The following is a 20,045-nucleotide window of genomic DNA, read 5'->3' on the forward strand; positions in this document are numbered from 1 at the left end:
GTGAAGTTTTGACCTCACCCCTTTATTAAGGCATAGGTGTTAGCCGATTTTATCATGGAACGTACAATACTAGAAGGAACTACCAAAAAAATCGAGCTAGCCAAGGAAGATCTACCCGAAGTCGAAGGATCCAAGGAGCAATGAGTCATGTATGTAAACGGGTCATCAAATTCCATCAGATTGGGAGCTGGACTGATCCTTGCTGGACCAGAAGGAATGGTCGTGGAATATACCTTACACTTTGAGTTTTCAGCCATCAATAATGAGGCCAAGTGTGAAGCTCTCATCGTCGAGCTGAAAAATGCTAAAGAGCTTGGCATGCAAGAGCTAAAGATCTGTAGTGACTATCAACTGGTGGTCAGACAGGTGAAAAGGGATTATGAGTCTCGGAAAGAAAATATAAAGAGATATCTACAAAAGATAAAAGACCTAATCTCAGTATTTATTAGTTTTAATATTGGGCAGGTACCTAGGTCGGAAAACATGAGGGCTGATCTGTTGTCTAAATTGGCGACTTCGGCATCAGGAGATCTATCCTAGGAATCCTTCTTTGAAGTCGTGAAAGAATCCATCATTGAAGAGTCTACTCTAATCTTACAAATTGATAGCGAACTAAGCTAGATAGACTCCTTTATCTACTTCCTATGAGATGGGATGTTGCTGTCGGATCCGAAGGAGGCTCGAAAAATCAGACACCAGGTATCCCGTTATGTTTTTTATAAAGGCAAGCTATATAAGAGGTCTATTTTTTTGTCGCTTTTCAAATGCTTGTGCCCACCCAAAGTTGAATATGCCTTGCGCAAAATACATAAAGTAATATGTGGGAACCATCTAGGGGGCATGTTATTGGCCTATAAAGTACTTCGATCGGGGTATTATTGGCCTATGATGTAGCAAAATGCGATAGATCTGACAAAACAGTGTGATGGATGAAGCGGAATGCCAATATTTAATGCCAATCAACTGTGCCACTGACCCCGTTCAGCGCCCCCTGACCCTTTGCGCAATGGGGATGGACATCCTTAGCCCGTTCCCTTAAGCATCGGGTCAGTGAAAGTTTTCACTCGTTACCATCGACAACTTTATCAAGTGGGTGGAAGCTGAACCCTTAGTCTATATCACCGAAGCTAAAGTAAAGGACTTTATATGGAAGTTCATCATTTGTTGCTTCGACCTCCCACGAGTACTAATTATGGATAATGGTCACTAGTTTAGTGGTGTCCGATTTATTGAATTCTATCGTGACTTGGGCATCTTGCATCACCTCATGTCAGTGGGACATCTCCAAGCCAATAGGGAGGCCGAGATAACTAACTAAACTCTTCTACATGGTCTAAAAGCTAGGTTAGATCGAGTAAAGGGATCGTGGGTAGACGAGCTTCATCACGTGCTTTGGATCTATAGAACAACTAAGAGAATTTCTATCGGAGAGACTACCTTCAGCTTTTCTTTTGGAACAGAAACAGTTATCCACATGCAGATTGAACTCCCCTCTCCACAAGTTGAAAACTACAATGATCAAGATAACCCAAAATCACTTCGAGCAAACTTGGACTTACTTGAGGAGATTTGAGAGAAGGCCTGGATAAATAAGAATGACAGCCTAACAGCATAGAGTGGTGTGGTATTGTAACTGCCATATTTGACGTAAAGAATTTAAGGTAGGTGATCTAGTCCCATGCCGCGCCAAAGTATTACAATCGAGTGAACAAAAGAAGTTATCTTCAAATTGGAAAGGTCCTTACCAAGTAGACGAGGTTATCAGACTCAGGATCTATCATCTGAAGTAATTGGATGGGACTCCACTACAACGATCTTGGAACTCGAGCCTATGGATGTACTATCAATCTTTTAATAAAGCTTTTTTTTTGACTTATCCATAAGTTTTTACAGATAAATGAGGCTGCCTACCGAGTAATCCAGAGAGACAAGACTTTCGGATACTTCATCACCACGACAAATATAGCCACGATCATTTTTGAGTATTTTGTCACCATGACAAACGTAGCCATGATGATTTTTGCTCACTTTGTCATCGTGACGAACATAGCCACGATTACTTTCAGGTACTTCATCACCTCAATAAATGCAGCCATGATGATTTTTTAGGTGCTTCATCACCTCGATAAATCCCACCATGATGATTTTTGGGTGCTTCATCACCTCAACGAATGCAGCCATGATGACTTTTGGATGCTTCGTAAACTTGATGAATCTAGCCATGATAATTTTCGGACACTTCGTCACCTCGATGAATCCAATCATGATGATTTTTGGGTGCTTTACCTCGACGAACATAGCCATAATGACTTATGTACACTTTGTGGCCTCAACGAACATAGCCATGATGATTTTCGGACACTCATCATCTCGATAAATATAGCCACGATGATTTTCGAACACTTCATCGCCTCGATATATGTAGCCATAATAACTTTCGGGCACTTCGATGAAGATAGCAATGATGATTGCTGGGTGCTCCACCACCTTGATGAAGATAGTCATGGTGATTTTCGAGTACTTCGTCACCTCGATGAATATAGCCACGGCAACCACCTCATCACCAAAGATGAACATAGCCACAAGAGGAATGCATCGTCATCAAGATGAATATGCTGTGAACTCTTCAAATCACTTCATCTCAAGATGGCTATGATGAATGCCTAACAATCTCAGTGACTAAGGGGCAAATTGAACTTCGAGAATCTGGAACCGAGCAAAAGACCCCTAAGTCCTAAAGACACCCCTGACTTAAAAGACAAACAAAGCGAATGAAAGCTTATGCTAAAGCATCCCTAAGGCTATCTTAAGTAGTGCAAAATGATAAGATCGACCATATAAGTGAAAAGATAATTGAATTCACCCATGAGAATGAAGAACAAGGAAAATACATAAACATGAAAATAACTTTCTACTAACTTCAAAAGTCAGACAATTGATTGTGTTTATACAAGTTAATAAAATTTTCAAGCAGGATTGCCAAAGCAAAAAGCAAAATTTCAACTGATCATGGACTTCGGGAGCTAGATTGTTATCTGCTTGAGAAGGCCCCTCGTCGCCCCTGTCCACCATGCTATCGAGCATTATGGGGATCTTTGAATCATCAGGAGGTGTCATTTTGAGAAGGTCAGCATCAATCTCCAGGAACAAATGCTTGGCCAGGGATTTGCACTTTGTGAAGCCAACTTCATATGATGTCAAAGCCGACTTCAGTATCTCATGGATGTGCTCGATCCGATCTGCGGCAAGCTTCACCTCCAACTGTCCGATCTTGCCTTTGGCAGAATGGACTGCCGCCCTACTCTCTGCCAATTCCAACCGAAGTCCCACCACCATCGACTTCTCCTTGCTAACATGACACTCAAAGGAGGTGGCTTGCTCTTGCACCAAATGGATCTTGTTTCAGAGTCGAACTATCTTCTCAGTACCGCCCCACCTCGCCTCCTCAACCACTTTGTCCGAAGCAATCAAATGTTCAAGGGTGGAGATCTCATTCTGTGCTGAATGCAGTTCGTTATGAAGATGGGTGGTTCTTTCAACAATACCCCATCTAGCTTCATCAATAGCCTTGTCCCATTTTGAATAGGCTTCAATCAGGCATTTCTTCACTAAGAAGTATGACTTGTTTGTCTGCTTGATATCTGGAGGCACTTTATTTCTGTGAAGACCTCATCATATTCTTTCTCTTTCTTCAAAGCCCTTCGACTTGCCTCAAAAACTTTCTTTTTAGCCTTACAAACTTTCTTCTCAAGGGTGTCGATACGGGCTCTGATCGATAGAGCCATGACCTAAGAAAGGGATTCAGCAGTAATCATGCAACCATGATGATCTAACTACATAACAAGCATATGACCAAAAATCAGAAAACTTTAGAGGCAAAAAGATTCTTTTATTAAATCAGAAGTTCATTATTATATGCAGGAGAAATCAAAAAAAAATATAAAGCTGAAGTGGAGGCATTGACCACCTCAGTCTACGGAGCTCCCGAAGAACCCACAGAAATTTTTGTTGTGGCTCTAGAAGTCGCCTCCACGATCGTGGGCTCCGACTGGGGCTGGGCTCTCTCGACGACAGCAGACTTTGGCTAAGATTGCCCTTCGACGATAGACTCGATCGGTTGCTGATCTTCGCCCTCCTCATCCTCATCTAGGAAAAGAGGTTAAGGTTGGGGAGGTGGGAGACTATCTTTTCTTGAAGCACGTCCTGATCCAAGAAGAAGGCTTCTTCAAAGAAGTTCACCTTCTCCTAGCTAAACTCTAGAGAAGATCGGAATGCCTCAATTGCTAGCCGACCGACTTTGGCGAGCTTCTCATCGACCTTCTAATGCCTCTACTTCTTCGCTAGAAGTTTCACCTTGGCCTTCTTTAACAGCGCCTTAGTCTTCTTTTGCATCAATTCAGCCTTTCTTTACACTGCCTCAGCCGTCATCCTTGCTGCCTCAGTCGTCGCCTTTGCCACCTTGGCTACCTTCTTCATTGCTTCGGTCGTCGTCTGTGTCGCTTCAGTTTTCTCCAATGCCTCTTTAAGGCACTTCACTTTACCCTCAGTCTTGATGGCCCTTGTGCAAAAGATCTAGAACTCCTTATGGATGTCCAAGATCTCTGACCTGGTCACCTTCATCGACTGCTGAACAAAACAATATAGTAACTGAGCTGCAAAAATGACTAAGTTAGCTATCGAAGATGTAAAGCAAACAACAAAAAAAATAGAGAACTCACCCAAGTGTAAGCATCAATGGCATCTCTTTGCTGGGTGTTTAGGCCCTACTCCTCTAGCTGATTGGTGTTTGCTGAAAGAAGAAAGCTCCGAAGCTACTCATGGGCCATTTTGTGGTCTCATAAGGTGGAGCTGGAGGAAATGATCGAAATAGCCTTCGGCCCCTGGTTGGGGAGAGCAGTTGATTCCGAGCTGCTCCCCTTAGCTCGAAGAGATGGTTCTGGGACCTGAGAGGTGAGGTCTAGCATTGACGTCGGTAGTCAATTTGCTGATGCAAGTGCCCGAGCTTGTACCAAAATCAAGGGCAGTGGATGAACTACTGACGCCCAAACTTGCATTGAAGAAGCTTGGACCACCACCATAGATGAGGGAACACCCTCCTTGGCGGGCTGCTTTGCCTAGATCGATGGAGCTTGGCACAGCTTCTTCGACATTACCACGCCAGAAGATGAACCGAAGGCCTTCTTCTTCTTTAGGCCTAGCTTTTTCATCGCTTCGATCTTCTCAGGCCTCATTTTCGTATCAAATCAAAACAAGTTAAAAAAAAGAAGAAAAAGCATCGATCGACCGATCCGATCCTTATCTTGGAATTGACTGGACTGAGGCCAATGTTAGAAAGAGTCTGCTCCAACAATAACTTTGATAGTTCTGAAATTTTATGCTCACCAGCATATTGAAGCACTGTCAGTCTGCATCCCCCAACTCAAGAGCTTGGATGTTAGACTCTCTAGATCGGCCCTAGCTAGTGAAGCTACAATCTCCTATGCCCGAGCAAAAGATGTAAAGGAAGCACTCTTTCCAACTATGAATGGATGAAGGGGCATCTTGGATCAAGACACGAACCTCCTTTTGGAGAGAAAGATACAATCAGTCATCAAAATAAGAAAGCTTTTTGAAAGTGTAGAAAGATCGAAATAAGTAGACAAATGGCTCAATCTTCGCTAAGAAGTAGGCCGCTAGAAAGTCGATAAGGAAACGCCAAAAGTTCAGGGCCATTGAACCTAAAGCCATACCAAAAGTGAGAAAAAACTCAATGATGAAAGGAGGGAGGGGGAGTTTAAAACCAACTCAGAACAACTTCTCGTACCAAGTGAGCCGGCCAGGAGGGAGATTGCATATCCTACCAGTTGGACTCGAGAGCTCTAAATCAAACTCAAAGGGAATGCCAAACTGGACCCTAAGCATACTGAGGTCATCTAAGTCCATTGTGGAGCAAAATTTATCGGGCAGGAAAGTCTCACCCCTAAGCCCAACATCAGAATCCCTAGGGTTACCTCCCAAGGGAGAATTGGAAGGCTCCGTCACCACTATTTTCTTTCCCCAGTCTACCCATTTTAAGGTTAATGGACAACCCTAAACCCACAGAAGAAGGAAAAGGGAAAAAAATTGTAGAGATGAAGAAAAAGAATGAGCGAGCATGAAGGAAGCAACGACAGAATAGAAAAGGGCCAAGGGAGGACTCTGAGGAACTAACCTGCACATCTAGGTGTAGACTCACTAATTAAATTTTAGACCTCCTCGAAAGAGCACTGCTATCTCAAGGAAGAAGAAAACTCGAGAAGAACGATGAGGAAAAGAAAGGGATGAAGAGGACACCCTTATTTATAAAGGTCATGGACAACCCTTGATCCTACATTGGTCTGACTAAAACTGCTGTTAATCACCACGTGGCAAAACCGAATCGACTGAAATAATTTCCTTTAGGAGGTGCATTGATGGGCATGTCTCTAAAGACACACATGACGTCTCAAATTCAACCAAATCTTTAAAAAATCGTTGCTTAATGTTTTTTCACTTGATGCTTCTTTACAAATCTCGCCAACTCTCTGATACAATGGTTCGAAAGCTACAGTCGTGCCATTTTGATCCAAATGGAGGTTTGACGCGTGAGTTGACGGACATCAAATGGTTCGTACTCTAAGCTTGACTAGAGAATAGGAGGCATATGTTATGAATATAATCCTGATGCTCGATTCGAAGATGCAAATGAACTATGGTCATGGTCGACCCCTGCATTGGCCACCTATCCACACATCAGCCACTGACCCTTACATTAGCCACCGACCTTACATGAGTTTCTGACTTCTCATCAGCATCTCTGTCCATAAACAATTGATCCACATGTGAGCTGCCGACTCTAGCATCTGTGGCTGAACCCATATTCAAGCATATCAGATCGCTGATCTACACATCGAATACTTCATTCCTCATCAAAACGACATCTGGACATCGGACACTGATCTAGGAATGGTCCCAACCCCAATGTCATCTTTGACCTAAGAACCTACCATCGATCTACATCTCCAAAAGTACATATGATGGGACATCAGGCTATGTTCCCTTCAACCCCTGCCGATTATCATATTTGGAAAGGTTGACAAGAGATCCCCATGCAGTTCTATTAGATCACACTACTCAACATCAAATCACACTACTCTTGAGAACAGCTAGTTGTATATTGGATAAGGTCCCATCAAATCATGCCACTCCTGAGGACAGCTGGTTGCACGTTAGATAAAGTGACATCAATTGTCAAATATTTCGGAACGGTGCACCTAGAGAAGTCGGGATGGCTTGCTGCAATTTTTCTCCCTGACGATTTTAATGTGAATTTATAAATAGAGATAATTAAGAGATCTTCAATATATATATATATATATATATATATATATATATATATTTTTTTTTTTTTTTTCATATATTTTAAATTTTTGATTTAAATATTGAAGGATCTCTGTTAGAATTATCTCCGATCAAAAATTTATTTTGTAGGTGGGATCACCAATACTCTTGCCAGGCTCAGTCTCACTCCGATAATTCTGGCCATCAAACTTGCCGGACGGCTAAGATGCCCCTCCCTGATATCCCAATTGCCTATAAATTGTCGCGCACCGCCGGCTGCCTCCCCTGCTTCCAAAACCAAAACCCTGGAGAACGGGCGGAGAAAAAAGCCGTCCCCGATCTGAGGTCAGGGTTTCACGAGGGACAAGCGTTGGCAGCGATGTTAAGAACCCTAACCCTGGCTCACCTTCCCTTCTCCATCTTCTATCCTCCATGGATCTGATTCCTTTGGTTTGTTTCGCAGACCTTCAAGCGTAGGAATGGTGGCCGCAACAAGCATGGCCGCGGCCATGTCAACTTCATCCGCTGCTCCAACTGCGGCAAATGCTGCCCCAAGGTCCGATCTTGTTTCCCTTTCAGATTCTCTATTTGGATTGTTTTACCCTATATTTCTTTATCCTTGGAGATCTGTAAGAAGATTAAATCTCCAATGCTGTTCTTGATCTCTTATATGTCCTTTCTGATTTTAAAACCGAAAAAGAATCAATCTTTGTTTTGTTTGATCCGTAGAAAGGCCCAGATGACGCCTCAGATGCTGCTTCATATGGATTTCTGTTTTCTTTTAGATTATAATGTTGTTATTGGAACCCTATATCTTATTATTTGTTGGATTGCTTAAAGGATAAGGCTATCAAGAGGTTTCTTGTGAGGAATATTGTGGAGCAGGCTGCAGTGAGAGATGTACAAGAGGCTTGTGTTTATGATGGTATTTTTTCCCTTTTCTAGTCTTTTCTTCGTCCTCTTAGTTTTATTTTGTCCTTTCAGTTTTCTGATGAAAAGATTTGTTTTTTCGTATTAGGATACACTCTGCCGAAGCTTTATGCCAAGATGCAGTACTGCGTCTCGTGTGCCATCCATTCTCATGTGGTCAGAGTCCGCTCTCGGGAGGCCAGGAGGAACCGTGAACCTCCACAGCGCTTCAGACGCAGGGTATATTTTTCTACATCTTAAAGTCGTTTGTTTTATTTTATTTTTTCTGGTAATTGTTAGTGTTTTATATAGTTCATTGGTTCCTTAGAAGTATGGCCTTTTCTTTTCAAGAAAGAATTGCATTATTTTTTTTTTATCGAGAAGACATTGTTAATTGAAATGGTCATGTTAGCTTTAATTTTTTACTGATGAGTGGCAACAACTACCTCTTCTAATTTATAGTTACAGAGAACAGTTTATGGTTCTGTGACTTCTGCCAGTTCTTGTTTTATCTGAAATCTGACTGTTTTGCTTGCTTTGTCTACCCTTGCTTGTTACAAACAATTTGGTTGTTACTTGTATGGTTTTAGATGTTCATTTTTTCAGTAAATCACTGATGGGGTTTCTGAAAAATGAAAACATGAATTCACAAGTCAAATTCTCCTTCAAAAAAAAAAAAAAAGATAGCTAGGGAGCATTGAGATTTAAATTTACTGCTCCAACTCTTGCTGAACTTGCATATTCATTTATTTCAAAGTTGAAATGATGTCCCACAATGAAGAAGACATATTTGCGATTTTCATTTCTGAAAACGAGTTTATGAAACATTTAAGTACAAAATAGTTTTAAACCATGGCTTTGCAAGGCGTTGCATTCATTAGGAGTTTTTTCAAACAATGGATGCATCAACGAAAGCGTAAATTGACACAGTTTAGTGGTGCAGTACAGGAACACAAACTTGACAACTAATGTTTTTGTAGTTGTTGAGCTCCTGTTTGCGTCCATTCCTTTTGTTGATAGCATTCGCTTATTTTAAAAATGGTCTTTTGCTGGGTTCCTTCTAATTTATTGTAGTTGATAGCAAGTAGTCCCAACTGTTGTTTTGTTTTTCAGTCATGCAGCTGTATAGGGCAACAATTTAACCCATTTTCTAGTATTTGTATGCCAAGCATTTATAGGAATTGTTAGTGTAGCTTCTAGAGTGTGTTACCTTGGTTGGAACCATGTTACTTTGTGATGATGTGGGACTGGACGTCTGCCTCACTGGCTGTTACTCTACCTTTTGGATGAACTGGTCCCTGATATGCATTCTCCATCTGCTTCACTTTCTCAGCTATCTTGGTTCTAATCTTAGCTGATCATTAAGGGTGTGACATTAAAATTATAATAATTCTGACAGTCGAACTGCCTGGCTGTGCTAGTTAAACCATTCATGGGAGGCATGAATAATTTTAGCTTCAGATTGCCAATCTAATGATTTTCAAGTATCACCTTTATATCATTTCAACACTAGGAGATCTAGTACAATTTCCTGCTTATAAATTTGGATATATTTTATGTAGGTCATGTTTTTTTCTTGCTTGTCATGCTTGGTGCACATTCAATATAGAGCATGAAGCAAAAATAAAACTAGAAAAAGTGAGTCCGAATATATTGTATAATAAAATTTTAGCTTAACAATTGAAGTAAAGTTAAATTTAAAATGAAGGCTCTAAAAATGCACATTCTGGATAGTTCTGAGAGAGAGAATGAATAAAATGGACATTTTGAATGGTTAGAGATGTGAATGTATTGTGTCGGATTTGATTAGTCAAGATAGACATAGGGGAAACTTGAAAGAAATGGAAGTGTGAACCTTCTGTTTTTTAGAAAGTACTTCAATTGATGATTATTATATGATAAGGTTTTATATTTGATCCTTCCAAGGGTAAATTTAACAGGCCCAGAACTTCCAAGCTGCTTTCTTTGAAATATTTAGGTAACTAGATGATTAGAATGGTGAAATTTGGTGGTTGCTTTTGATGCATTTGTTACCTATGTCAACGTTTTAACCGTTCTCCCCACAACTCAACTAAACTGAGTCTTCATTACAAATTAATTGGGGTTAGTCCTAGTTAACCCTTGCCCATTTTTCACTGCACCTGGAGTCCAATGCAGTGCATTACTAGTAGAGAATGTTCCAATAATTCTATCTATAGGATTCATGTTTCAGGAGTAGTTATAATTATAAGTTTGCTGTTAACCTACCAGAACCCCTCTCTTTATTCGGGCTACATATGTTATAATCCTTGAATTAGCAGCTGACAAAAACTTGTATATGAATGTTATTTTGCAGGATGATATGGCGAGGCCTGGACAAGGCCCACGTCCTGCTGGAGCTGCTAATTTGGGACGCCCATGATCGTTTTAAGCGCGGGGCCACGCCAACGGTGTTCTTTTTAGGCTTCTTGAACTCTCTCTTAATAAGAGATTTTGAACTTGTTTTAGAAGAAATTGGTTCAATTTTAATGCGTTTTATACTTTTATGTGATTCTTTTTTTTTTTTTACGTGATCGGATGTTTCTTCGTAATCTTTGACTTGTTTCGGTGCGTGACCTTTAAAGACTTGAGCCGCATCATTAATGTCCGTAGGACAGGACCTTCTTCAAGGAGGTGGTGGATTTTCTGCAGGATGCCATCCTTCACAATTTGGTTAAAATCTGTATTATGTTTGAGTGGGAACTACTGAAGTCTGAAACGTAGTATTATGTGGTGTTTGTGAAGGAACCATAATGTGAGTGGAAATTACTGGAGTGGGCTACGTGGTGTTCGGATAAAATTATGGGTCTTGAGGGCAACCGTGGGTTTTAAAGGTGGGGAACTGTTAAAATGTGTCCAAGTGCATTGTGAAGGCTTCTAATCAAATACTCTGGTAAGTTTCTGCCGACATGAAGAAGTGATTACAGTTGTCAACCCATCCTTTGAAATCTAGGATCTCAACCAGATGGAGAGTTATAATAGAATACAACCAACAGCTTATGGAATAAGAATTCCACCTTCCGGCTCGTGGGCTGACACGCTGCGCTGCTGTTGGTATTTTTGTGCATCTGATCAGGCCACAAACTCTCGGAATAGGAAGGTATTGTGAAATTAGATTTGCGTTCTTTCTGACGCTGTGAAACTTCCTGATGTCATCTTCCGTGGAACGCCGGTAGATCACGACAGAAAACAAGTGATTTCCTTCTCAACAAGCCACATCCGCTACAGCTTGCCTCTCCTGCCATAGGGTAGGTATCCCAAGGCGGCTCCGGACTCTGGAGTGCAGAAGTGGCACTCCTGGGTAAGTTTGTGTTCCAGGTGAAGGATGGCCACTAGTTTTTATGCAGATTTAAATGAGAAAAATATGTGAGGACCCGCGAGATAGAGTCAAAGGTCTCATTGTTGGTGAACCTCAGGACTACGCGATGTTACCCTGCGTGGCTGCACACTCCTACTGGGGCGGAATGGTTGGACAAAAATTGGAGGGGCAAAAAAAAAAAAAAAAAGGCAGCATAAGATAAGAACAGAATGACCAATTCTTGCCTCTTTTCTCTCGTTGACATCTGGAACCAGAGGGGTTGAATAATTTTAAGGTAAGCAGAACTTCTTTGACCGCAAGGGCCAAATTGTTTTACTCGACGGCGTGTTTCACAATTCATATAGTGCACAATGATAGGTAGGGATACAGCTGGGCTCATGCTATACATGGAACTATGATCTCTGCACGTAAGAGAAGGGGTTGTCCTTTCTCTTAGGAGCCAGTTTCGTGCACAAGAAATAATCTTTGAGACGTGCGATGACGTGATATTGATGTAGCTACGAAATATAGAAGTATTTTAGTGTTACATTGCCAAGTCGGTATTAATAGACAGACTGAGGAACTCTTGACGTGCACTTAACCACTTAAATCGGCATCCCAAAGCATTTTCCTCAGTATTTTAACTGGCGAGCCAGGTCTCCTCTATAGCGGTTCTCATCTTTATGTTGGTGAGGACCAACATGGCAGGCTTGCTTTCCTTAAAATGCAGAATTAAGTGTCTCAAAGGAACATTTCAGGATTTAAGAAAAAAATGTGGAAAACATGCCGGAAGCTCAACAAAAATTTGGAATACCTGAGTATATTTAATATAGTATATTGCATACGAGAACGAATTTAACGCAAAATAACAGAGCTAATTGAGGCTTGGCTAGGTTCAAAGGAGAATATCAAATGAATTAAAGATGCATTGTCCTCAGCAAGGTCAATTTGGAGGCTTGGCCTAGTGATTGACCAGGACACCTTGTTTTGATTGCTATGGCTTCATTTATGGGAGTAGAGAGGAAGGAGAGCTGAAATCCTCCAGATGTCAAGATCTATCTTTAAGTTAGAGATATATAAGACTCACGAAAACCTACTTGTCCGAGAGATTATAATCGGTTACAAGGATGAAAGTGTTGCAAGATGTAGGCAAAGTCGAACAACATCGTTAACTAGATGGTTTGTAAAGGTTTTTATTTGTTGCGAATCAGGATAGATTCCAATAGACTAAACTAAAACGTTGTACTGTATAATTACCTTCAACTCCTTGATTCATGTTAAAGATATATAATCTACTAATATTTGGCTGAAGTTTAATAATAAAGAAGTAAGCTTGAAGAAACGATAATTCAAAACAAATATAGCAAAGTTTTCATACGTTGTCTTTCTGCTCTTCAAAAAACCTGTTTAAATTTTAAACTATTTGAAGGATTTGAACAGTATATGTAAATGCAACGCAGGAGGCAAGCAATTGTTTTCCCAAAGAGAAGCAATCCTTGAATCTAAATATCATGTTTCTACCATATACAATATATATTAAGCTTAACAATCTCATCCCCACCCCTACTCCGATCCCCTCTTTTCTCTCATGTGCAATTGGGACATTGCATATGGATGTTAAATAACTGATTGGGTAAATGACAATCAAGTCAGTTAAATAAATAATTATCTTAGAAGGGATTTGAAACTACAATTTCTTGCAGATTTGGCTTTGATATCATATTGTTGGTGCAAAAATCTGCCTGCATCGAAGAAGCTGGAGTCGAGGGAGTCGCGGTCGCCGCCGGGACCTGCAAAAGAAGTCTAAATCGAAAGTGGGATTGCTCTGGTAAGACCCTCCGACGCTCAAATCAGTTCTCTGCCTCAACAAGAATGGAGTGCTCGAACGAAAATTTTAGCAGAGTTTTGGGATAGAAAATAGAGCTTAGAGAATAACGTATCTGGGGTCCCCCTTTTACAGGTGGAGGGGGCAACAGACTGATAGCGATGTTTGCAACTGTCTGGCAGTGGGCTGCCCAGGGTCAGGAGGAGTTTGTTGCGAAGAGTAGTGGAGTGGAATCGTAGCTATCACTGGGATATGCCACGTGGAGTCTGTTGCGGAGAGTGGAGCGGCGTCCATTGTCGCGACTTGCCAGAGGGTGGAGGAACCGCACGGTATCCGTCGTAGGAAGTGGAGCAGGATCGTGGCCATTATTGTGGTCTGCAAGGGAATGATGGAGCCGCGTGAAATCCGTCGCAAGAAGTGGAGTAGAGTCGTGGCCGTTGCTGCGGCCCGCCAGGGAGTGATGGAGCCGCGCGGAATCCGTCGCAGGAAGTGGAGCAGAGTCGTGGCCGTTATTGTGGTCTGCCAGGGAGTGATGGAGCCGCGCGGAATCCGTCGCAGGAAGTGAAGCAGAGTTGTGGCCGTTACTACGGCCTGCCAGGGGATCCAGGCCTGTCGGCCGAAGTTCGGTTGGAGTCCGGTCTCCGCAGAAGCCCGGATGGGGATCATTTGTCGAGGAGTCTCGACCAAGGCCGCTCGTGGTAGGAACTTGAAGTAGTTCGTTTGCAGCGGTAACTTGGAGTGGGTTGCTTGTAACAGGAGCTCGAAGTCCGACTCCCGTAGGAATCCAGACGAAATCTTCTTGCAGTCGAAGTCGGGGATGAGGTCCGGCTCCCGTAGGAGTCCGGACGAAGCCTTCCTGCAGTCGGAGTCGGGGATGAGGTCCGGCTCCCATAGGAGTCCGGGCGAAGTCTACCTGCAATTGAAGTTGGGGCCGAAGTCCGGCTCCTGTAGGAGTCCGGACGAAGTCTACCCGTAATTGAAGTCGTGGACGGAGTTCGGCTCCCGTAGGAGTCCGGACGAAGCCTGCCTGCAGTCGGAGTCGGAGACGAGGTCCGACCCCCATAGGAGTCCGGGCGAAGTCTCCCTGCAGCCGAAGTCGGGGATGAGGTCCGGCTCCCGTAGGAGTCCGGACGAAGTCTTCCTGCAAGTGAAGTTGGGGGCGAAGTCCGGCTCCGGTAGGAGTCCGGACGAGGTCTACCTGTGATTGAAGTCGTGGGCGGAGTCCGGCTCCCGTAGGAGTCCGGACGGAGTCTTTCTGCAGCCAGAATTGGGGGCGAAGTCCGGCTCCCGTAGGAGTCCGGGCGGAGTCTACCTGTAATTGAAGTCGTGAGCGGAGTCCGGCTCCCGTAGGAGTCCGGACGAAGTCTGCCTGCAGCCGGAGTCGGGGACGAGGTCTGGCTCCCGTAGGAGTCCTGGCGAAGTCTAGAAGATGGTCGATCATCGTGAAAATTTGGGTGGAGTCCGTCCGTCGCGAAGAATCCGGTCGACGCTGGTGGGGGCTTATCCGTCAGCAAAACTTGGGAATGTTGCGGAGGCTCGGCCGCCCGGGAGGTTTGAAGAGACGTCGCCGGAGGTCGGAAGTCGGTTGGATCCCCGGAGGGTCACTCCTGTCACGAACTTCAGTTGGGGGGTATTTTATACCCAATACCAGTCCCCCTACTTTCGAGTTCGAATTTCGAATGAAGGAAGTACAGAGAAATTTTCGTAGTCGAAGTTGTTCCCTTGCTTTTTGTGGGGTCGCATAGAAGTATGGAGGTGCCATTGAGGGGACTTTTCCCTTTATCCGAACTTGTTGGGCGACCGAGTTTTTATCATCGTCAGGACGGGGTTCTCCTTATGTTCTTGACGTAGTCGATCTTAGCTCAGGTTAGGACGAGGTTCTCCTCCTGTTCCCAACGGGGCTGTGGGGGCACATAAGGGCCGTTGTAAGGGCCTCTCCCCCCATCCGGTCTAAAAGAATCGGGTCTTTGACTTTGCTCATGTCAGGACGAGGTTCTCCTCCTGTTCCCAACATGGCTGTGGGGGCACATAAGGGCGTTGTAAGCCCTCTCCCCCCATCCGGTCTAAAAGAATCGGACCTTTGACTTTGCTCATGTCAGGACGAGGTTCTCCTCCTGTTCTCAATATGACTGTGGGGGCACATAAGGACGTTGTAAGGCCTCTCCCCCCATCCGATCTAAAAGAACCGGGCCTTTAACTTTGCTAATGTCAGGACGAGGTTCTCCTCCTGTTCCCAACATGGCTATGGGGGCACATAAGGGCGTTGTAAGGCCTCTCCCCCCATCCAGTCTAAAAGAATCGGGTTTTTGACTTTGCTCATGTCAGGACGAGGTTCTCCTCCCGTTCCCAACATGGCTGTGAGGGCACATAAGGGCGTTGTAAGACCTCTCCCCCTGATCCGATCTTAGAATAATCGGACTTTCATTTCGCTCATGTTAGGACGAGATTCTCCTCCTGTTCCTAACATGACTTTGGGGGTACCTAAGGGCCGTTATATGGGCCTCTCCCCCGATTCAATCTTAGAATAATCGGACTTTCATTTCGCTCATGTTAGGACGAGGTTCTCCTCCTGTTCCTAACATGATCTTGGGGGCACCTAAGGGCCGTTATATGGGCCTCTCCCCCGATCCGATCTTAGAATAATCGAACTTTCATTTCGCTCTTGTTAGGATGAGGTTCTCCTCCTGTTCCTAACACGACCTTGTTTTGATTGTTTGAAGGGGTTATCTCCAGTCGTAACAAGTTCATGCCAAAAGGAAAAGACATGCAAAGTCGAAAGGAATTTTGATTCAAAGCAAAATCGTTAGTAATACATTTACAGGTTTTTCAAGTCCCACGATCGTGGAAGGTCTGCTCCTCCTTGAGGTCCTCCAGTGATGCAGTTGATGATCCCGATTGGAGGCCGATCTCCGAGCTGCTCTTCCCTCCTCGGCGGTTCAGGTTGCGGCAGGGCCCTTGGCCGATCCTCTCTGCCCTCAGGTTGGCGTCGAATGAATCTGTCGAGCTGATCTCGTCTGATGAGCTCCTCGATCTCGTCTCGGAGATGAATGCACTCCTCTGTATCGTGGCCGTGGTCATGATGGTAGAGGTAGAACTTGTTGGGGTTGCGCTTTTCGGAGTGTGTGCACATCCTCTCTGGCCTTGGGAGCTGCTCTCTGACCTCCATCAGCACCTGGGTTTTCGATGCGTTGAGGGAGGCATAGTTGCGGAACCTTCCTGGGGGAGAGCCCTGCCGAGCTCGGTGCTTTGGGCTTCTCTGCCTGCGTGCTCGAGGAGGAGTCTGGACGCGCTTGTGCCCGGGAGGAGTTCGAGAATGTGGCCGAGCTTCTCTCATCCCTTTTTCGACTGCGGGCTTACTCGAGTCTCCCGCCTGCCGCTCTCTCGTGGTCTCCTCATCCTTCATTTTGAAGGCTTCTTCCGTTCGGGCGTACCCTTCGGCTCGAGCCAACAGGTCAGCAAAATCCCTGGGGTACTTCTTTTCTAGGGAGAATAAAAGGTCGTTCTTCTGAAGGTCGCCTTTCAAGGCGGCCATCGCTATTGATTGGTCCAAGTTCCGGACCTCCAACGCGGCGATGTTGAAACGGTTGATGTAGGCCCGAATGGACTCTCTCTCCCTCTGCTTGATGTTGATGAGGGACTCCGAACCCTTCCGGGGATGCCGGTTGCTAACAAAATGAGCCACAAACTGATGGCTCATCTGATCAAAGGAAAAGATGGTACCCAGCTTCAATGCCGAGTACCAGTTTCTCGCCGCTCCCTTCAAGGTGGATGGGAAGGCTCGGCATAGAATGGCGTCGGGCGCGCCATGAAGCAGCATCATTGTCCAGAAGGCCTCCAGGTGGTCAACTGGGTTCGAAGTCCCGTCGTAGCTTTCGAACTGAGGGAGCTTGAAGTTCGGCGAGATCGGTTCCTGCATGATCATCTGAGAAAAAGAGGGGTCAGTACAAATGTCCTCATCGTAAGCGGGGGGAGCGTGGCGGAGTTCTTCGATCCGTCGGTTCATCTCCTGGAGCCTCCGATCCAGAAAATCCTCTCGACTACGGGTCTCAAGGGTCTTCTGGCAGAATGGAGGCAGAGATCTTCCGGGGGTGGAATCATGATCCGATAGAGGGCTCTCCACCCTTGGATTCGTCTTTCCGGGAAAGACAGGGCGGCTGGCCCAAGTGGCCCATCCCACCATCAGATTTTGGAGTTCTGGCGACGCTCTTTCCGATCGCACTGATGCCTGCGGCTGCTGCTGCTGTTGCATGGCCTGTACAGATTCAGTGAGGCCTCTGACCTGCTGCACCAGTAGGTCGAATTGCTCCGCGCCAACCGCCATTACCGGAGGAGGAGGAGGAGGCTGGGAAACTGGAGGTGAGGTCAGAGCATGAGATCTGGCCGCGGAGGTCGTGGATCGTCGTGTGGATGCTCTGCGGGGATGCATCGGGCGAGGACCTAATGGAGGAAGGAGGAGAGGACGTCGGAAAAGATGACCGAAGGCGGTCCCGTTGAGCGCTCCTTTAAGAATAAGGGTACTGCGAAGATACAGCCCTTCCTCTAGCGCCAATCATGTTGGTGCAAAAATTCGTCTGCGTCGGAGAAGCTGGAGTCGAGGGAGTTGCGGTTGCCGTCGGGACCTACAAAAGAAGTCTAAATCGGAGGTGGGGTTGCTCCGGCAAGATCCTCCGACGCTCAAGTCAGTTCTCTACCTCAACAAGAATGGAGTGCTCGAGCGAAAATTTTAGCAGAGTTTTGGGATAGAAAATAGAGCTTAGAGAATAACGTATCTGGGATCTCCCTTTTATAGGTGGAGGGGGCAACAGACTGATAGCGATGTTTGCAACCGTCTGGCAGTGGGCTGCCCAGGGTCAGGAGGAGTTTGTTGCGAAGAGTAGTGGAGTAGAATCGTGGCTATTACCGGGACATGCCACGTGGAGTCTGTTGCGGGGAGTGGAGCGGCATTCGTTGTCGCGACTTGCCAAAGGGTGGAGGAACCGTGCGGTATCCGTCGCAGGAAGTGGAGCAGGATCATGGCCATTATTATGGTCTGCCAGGGAGTGATGGAGCCGCATGAAATCCGTCGCAGGAAGTGGAGCAGAGTCGTGACCGTTGCTGTGGCCCGTCAGGGAGTGATGGAGCCGCACGGAATCCGTCGCAGGAAGTGGAGCAGAGTCGTGGCCGTTATTGTGGTCTGTCAGGGAGTGATGGAGCCACGCAAAATCTGTCACAGGAAGTGGAGCAGAGTCGTGGCCGTTACTACGGCCTGCCAGGGGGTCCAGGCTTGTCGGCCGAAGTTCGGTTGGAGTCCGATCTCCGCAGAAGCCCGGACGGGAATCATTTGTCGAGGAGTCTCGGCCAAGGCCGCTCGTGGTAGGAACTTGAAGTAGTTCGTTTGCAGCGGTAACTTGGAGTGGGTCGCTTGCAACAGGAGCTCGAAGCCCGACTCCCGTAGGAATCCGGATGAAGTCTTCCTGCAGTCGAAGTCGGAGATGAGGTCCGGCTCCCGTAGGAGTTCGGACGAGGCCTTCCTGTAGCCAGAGTCGGGGACGAGGTCCGGCTCCCGTAGGAGTCCGGGCGAAGTCTACCTGCAATTGAAGTTGGGGGCGAAGTCCGGCTCCCGTAGGAGTCCGGACGAAGTCTACCCGTAATTGAAGTCGTGGGCGGAGTCCGGCTCCCGTAGGAGTCCGGACGAAGTCTTCCTGCAAGTGAAGTTGGGGGCGAAGTCCGGCTCCCGTAGGAGTCCGGACGAGGTCTACCTGTGATTGAAGTCATGGGCGGAGTCCGGCTTCCGTAGGAGTCCGGACGAAGCCTGCCTGCAGTCGGAGTCGGGGACGAGGTCCGGCTCCCGTAGGAGTCCGGGCGAAGTCTCCCTGCAGCCGAAGTCGGGGACGAGGTCCGGCTCCCGTAGGAGTCTGGACGAAGTCTTCCTGCAAGTGAAGTTGGGGGCAAAGTCCGGCTCCCGTAGGAGTCCGGACGAGGTCTACCTGTGATTGAAGTCGTGGGCGTGGTCCGGCTCCCGTAGGAGTCCGGACGGAGTCTTTCTGCAGCCGGAGTTGGGGGCGAGGTCCGGCTCCCGTAGGAGTCCGGGCGGAGTCTACCTGTAATTGAAGTCGTGGGCGGAGTCCGACTCCCGTAGGAGTCCGGACGAAGTCTGCCTGCAGTCGGAGTCGGGGACGAGGTCCGGCTCCCGTAGGAGTCCGGGCGAAGTCTAGAAGATGGTCGATCATCGTGGAAATTTGGGTGGAGTCTGTCCGTCGCGAAGAATCTGGTCGACGCTGGTGGGGGCTTATCCGTCAGCAAAACTTGGGAATGTTGCGGAAGCTCGACCGTCCGGGAGGTTTGAAGAGACGTCGTCGGAGGTCGGAAGTCGGTTGGATCCCCGGAGGGCCACTCCTGTTACGAACTTCGGCTGAGGGGTATTTTATACCCAACACATATCATCTCATCACTTAACACAAAAAAGCTTAAGTTTTTGTAAATATGTCAACATGTATAGGAGACTGAACGTAGAAGATGATGACCCCTAGCCTATTCTGGGTATATGGCCTTGCAATCTCCAATCAAGAAGTCTAGCTTAATTTCACTCTACCACACCCTAGACAAGCATATCATGTCATAAATACAAAGTGTTCCTGCATTACGAGGCATTGGTATGTGATCTAAATTTGGTAAGAT

At 45.9% G+C, this 20,045-nt stretch overlaps 1 protein-coding gene and 1 non-coding gene across 2 annotated transcripts; both read left to right on the plus strand.

Moving 5' to 3' along the window:
* The first annotated feature begins 7,511 nt into the window (after window positions 1-7,511).
* LOC105052284 (small ribosomal subunit protein eS26x) lies at window positions 7,512-10,772 on the plus strand. The gene is made up of 5 exons (XM_073245040.1): window positions 7,512-7,719; window positions 7,801-7,894; window positions 8,179-8,263; window positions 8,357-8,487; window positions 10,583-10,772. Exons 1-5 carry the CDS (start codon window positions 7,565-7,567, stop codon window positions 10,646-10,648), a joined length of 531 nt encoding a protein of 176 aa, XP_073101141.1. The 5' UTR covers window positions 7,512-7,564; the 3' UTR covers window positions 10,649-10,772.
* Window positions 9,523-9,625, plus strand: LOC114914603 (small nucleolar RNA snoR99). Its single transcript, XR_003802085.1, has one exon. It is a non-coding gene; the product is annotated as a small nucleolar RNA snoR99 (small nucleolar RNA).
* Window positions 10,773-20,045: the final 9,273 nt, after the last annotated feature.

The sequence above is a fragment of the Elaeis guineensis genome, chromosome 10 (assembly GCF_000442705.2).
Source record: "Elaeis guineensis isolate ETL-2024a chromosome 10, EG11, whole genome shotgun sequence".
In the NCBI taxonomy this organism is placed as follows: domain Eukaryota; kingdom Viridiplantae; phylum Streptophyta; class Magnoliopsida; order Arecales; family Arecaceae; genus Elaeis; species Elaeis guineensis.

What these genes read in the sequence shown, in the direction of transcription:
- LOC105052284 (XM_073245040.1), top strand. Translation starts at nt 7,565, where the DNA reads ATGCCCCTCCCTGATATCCCAATTGCCTATAAATTGTCGCGCACCGCC. An exon ending in GGACAAGCGTTGGCAGCGAT is followed by an intron (nt 7,720 to 7,800) that starts GTTAAGAACCCT and finishes GTTTGTTTCGCA; the next exon opens with GACCTTCAAGCGTAGGAATG. An exon ending in GCGGCAAATGCTGCCCCAAG is followed by an intron (nt 7,895 to 8,178) that starts GTCCGATCTTGT and finishes GATTGCTTAAAG; the next exon opens with GATAAGGCTATCAAGAGGTT.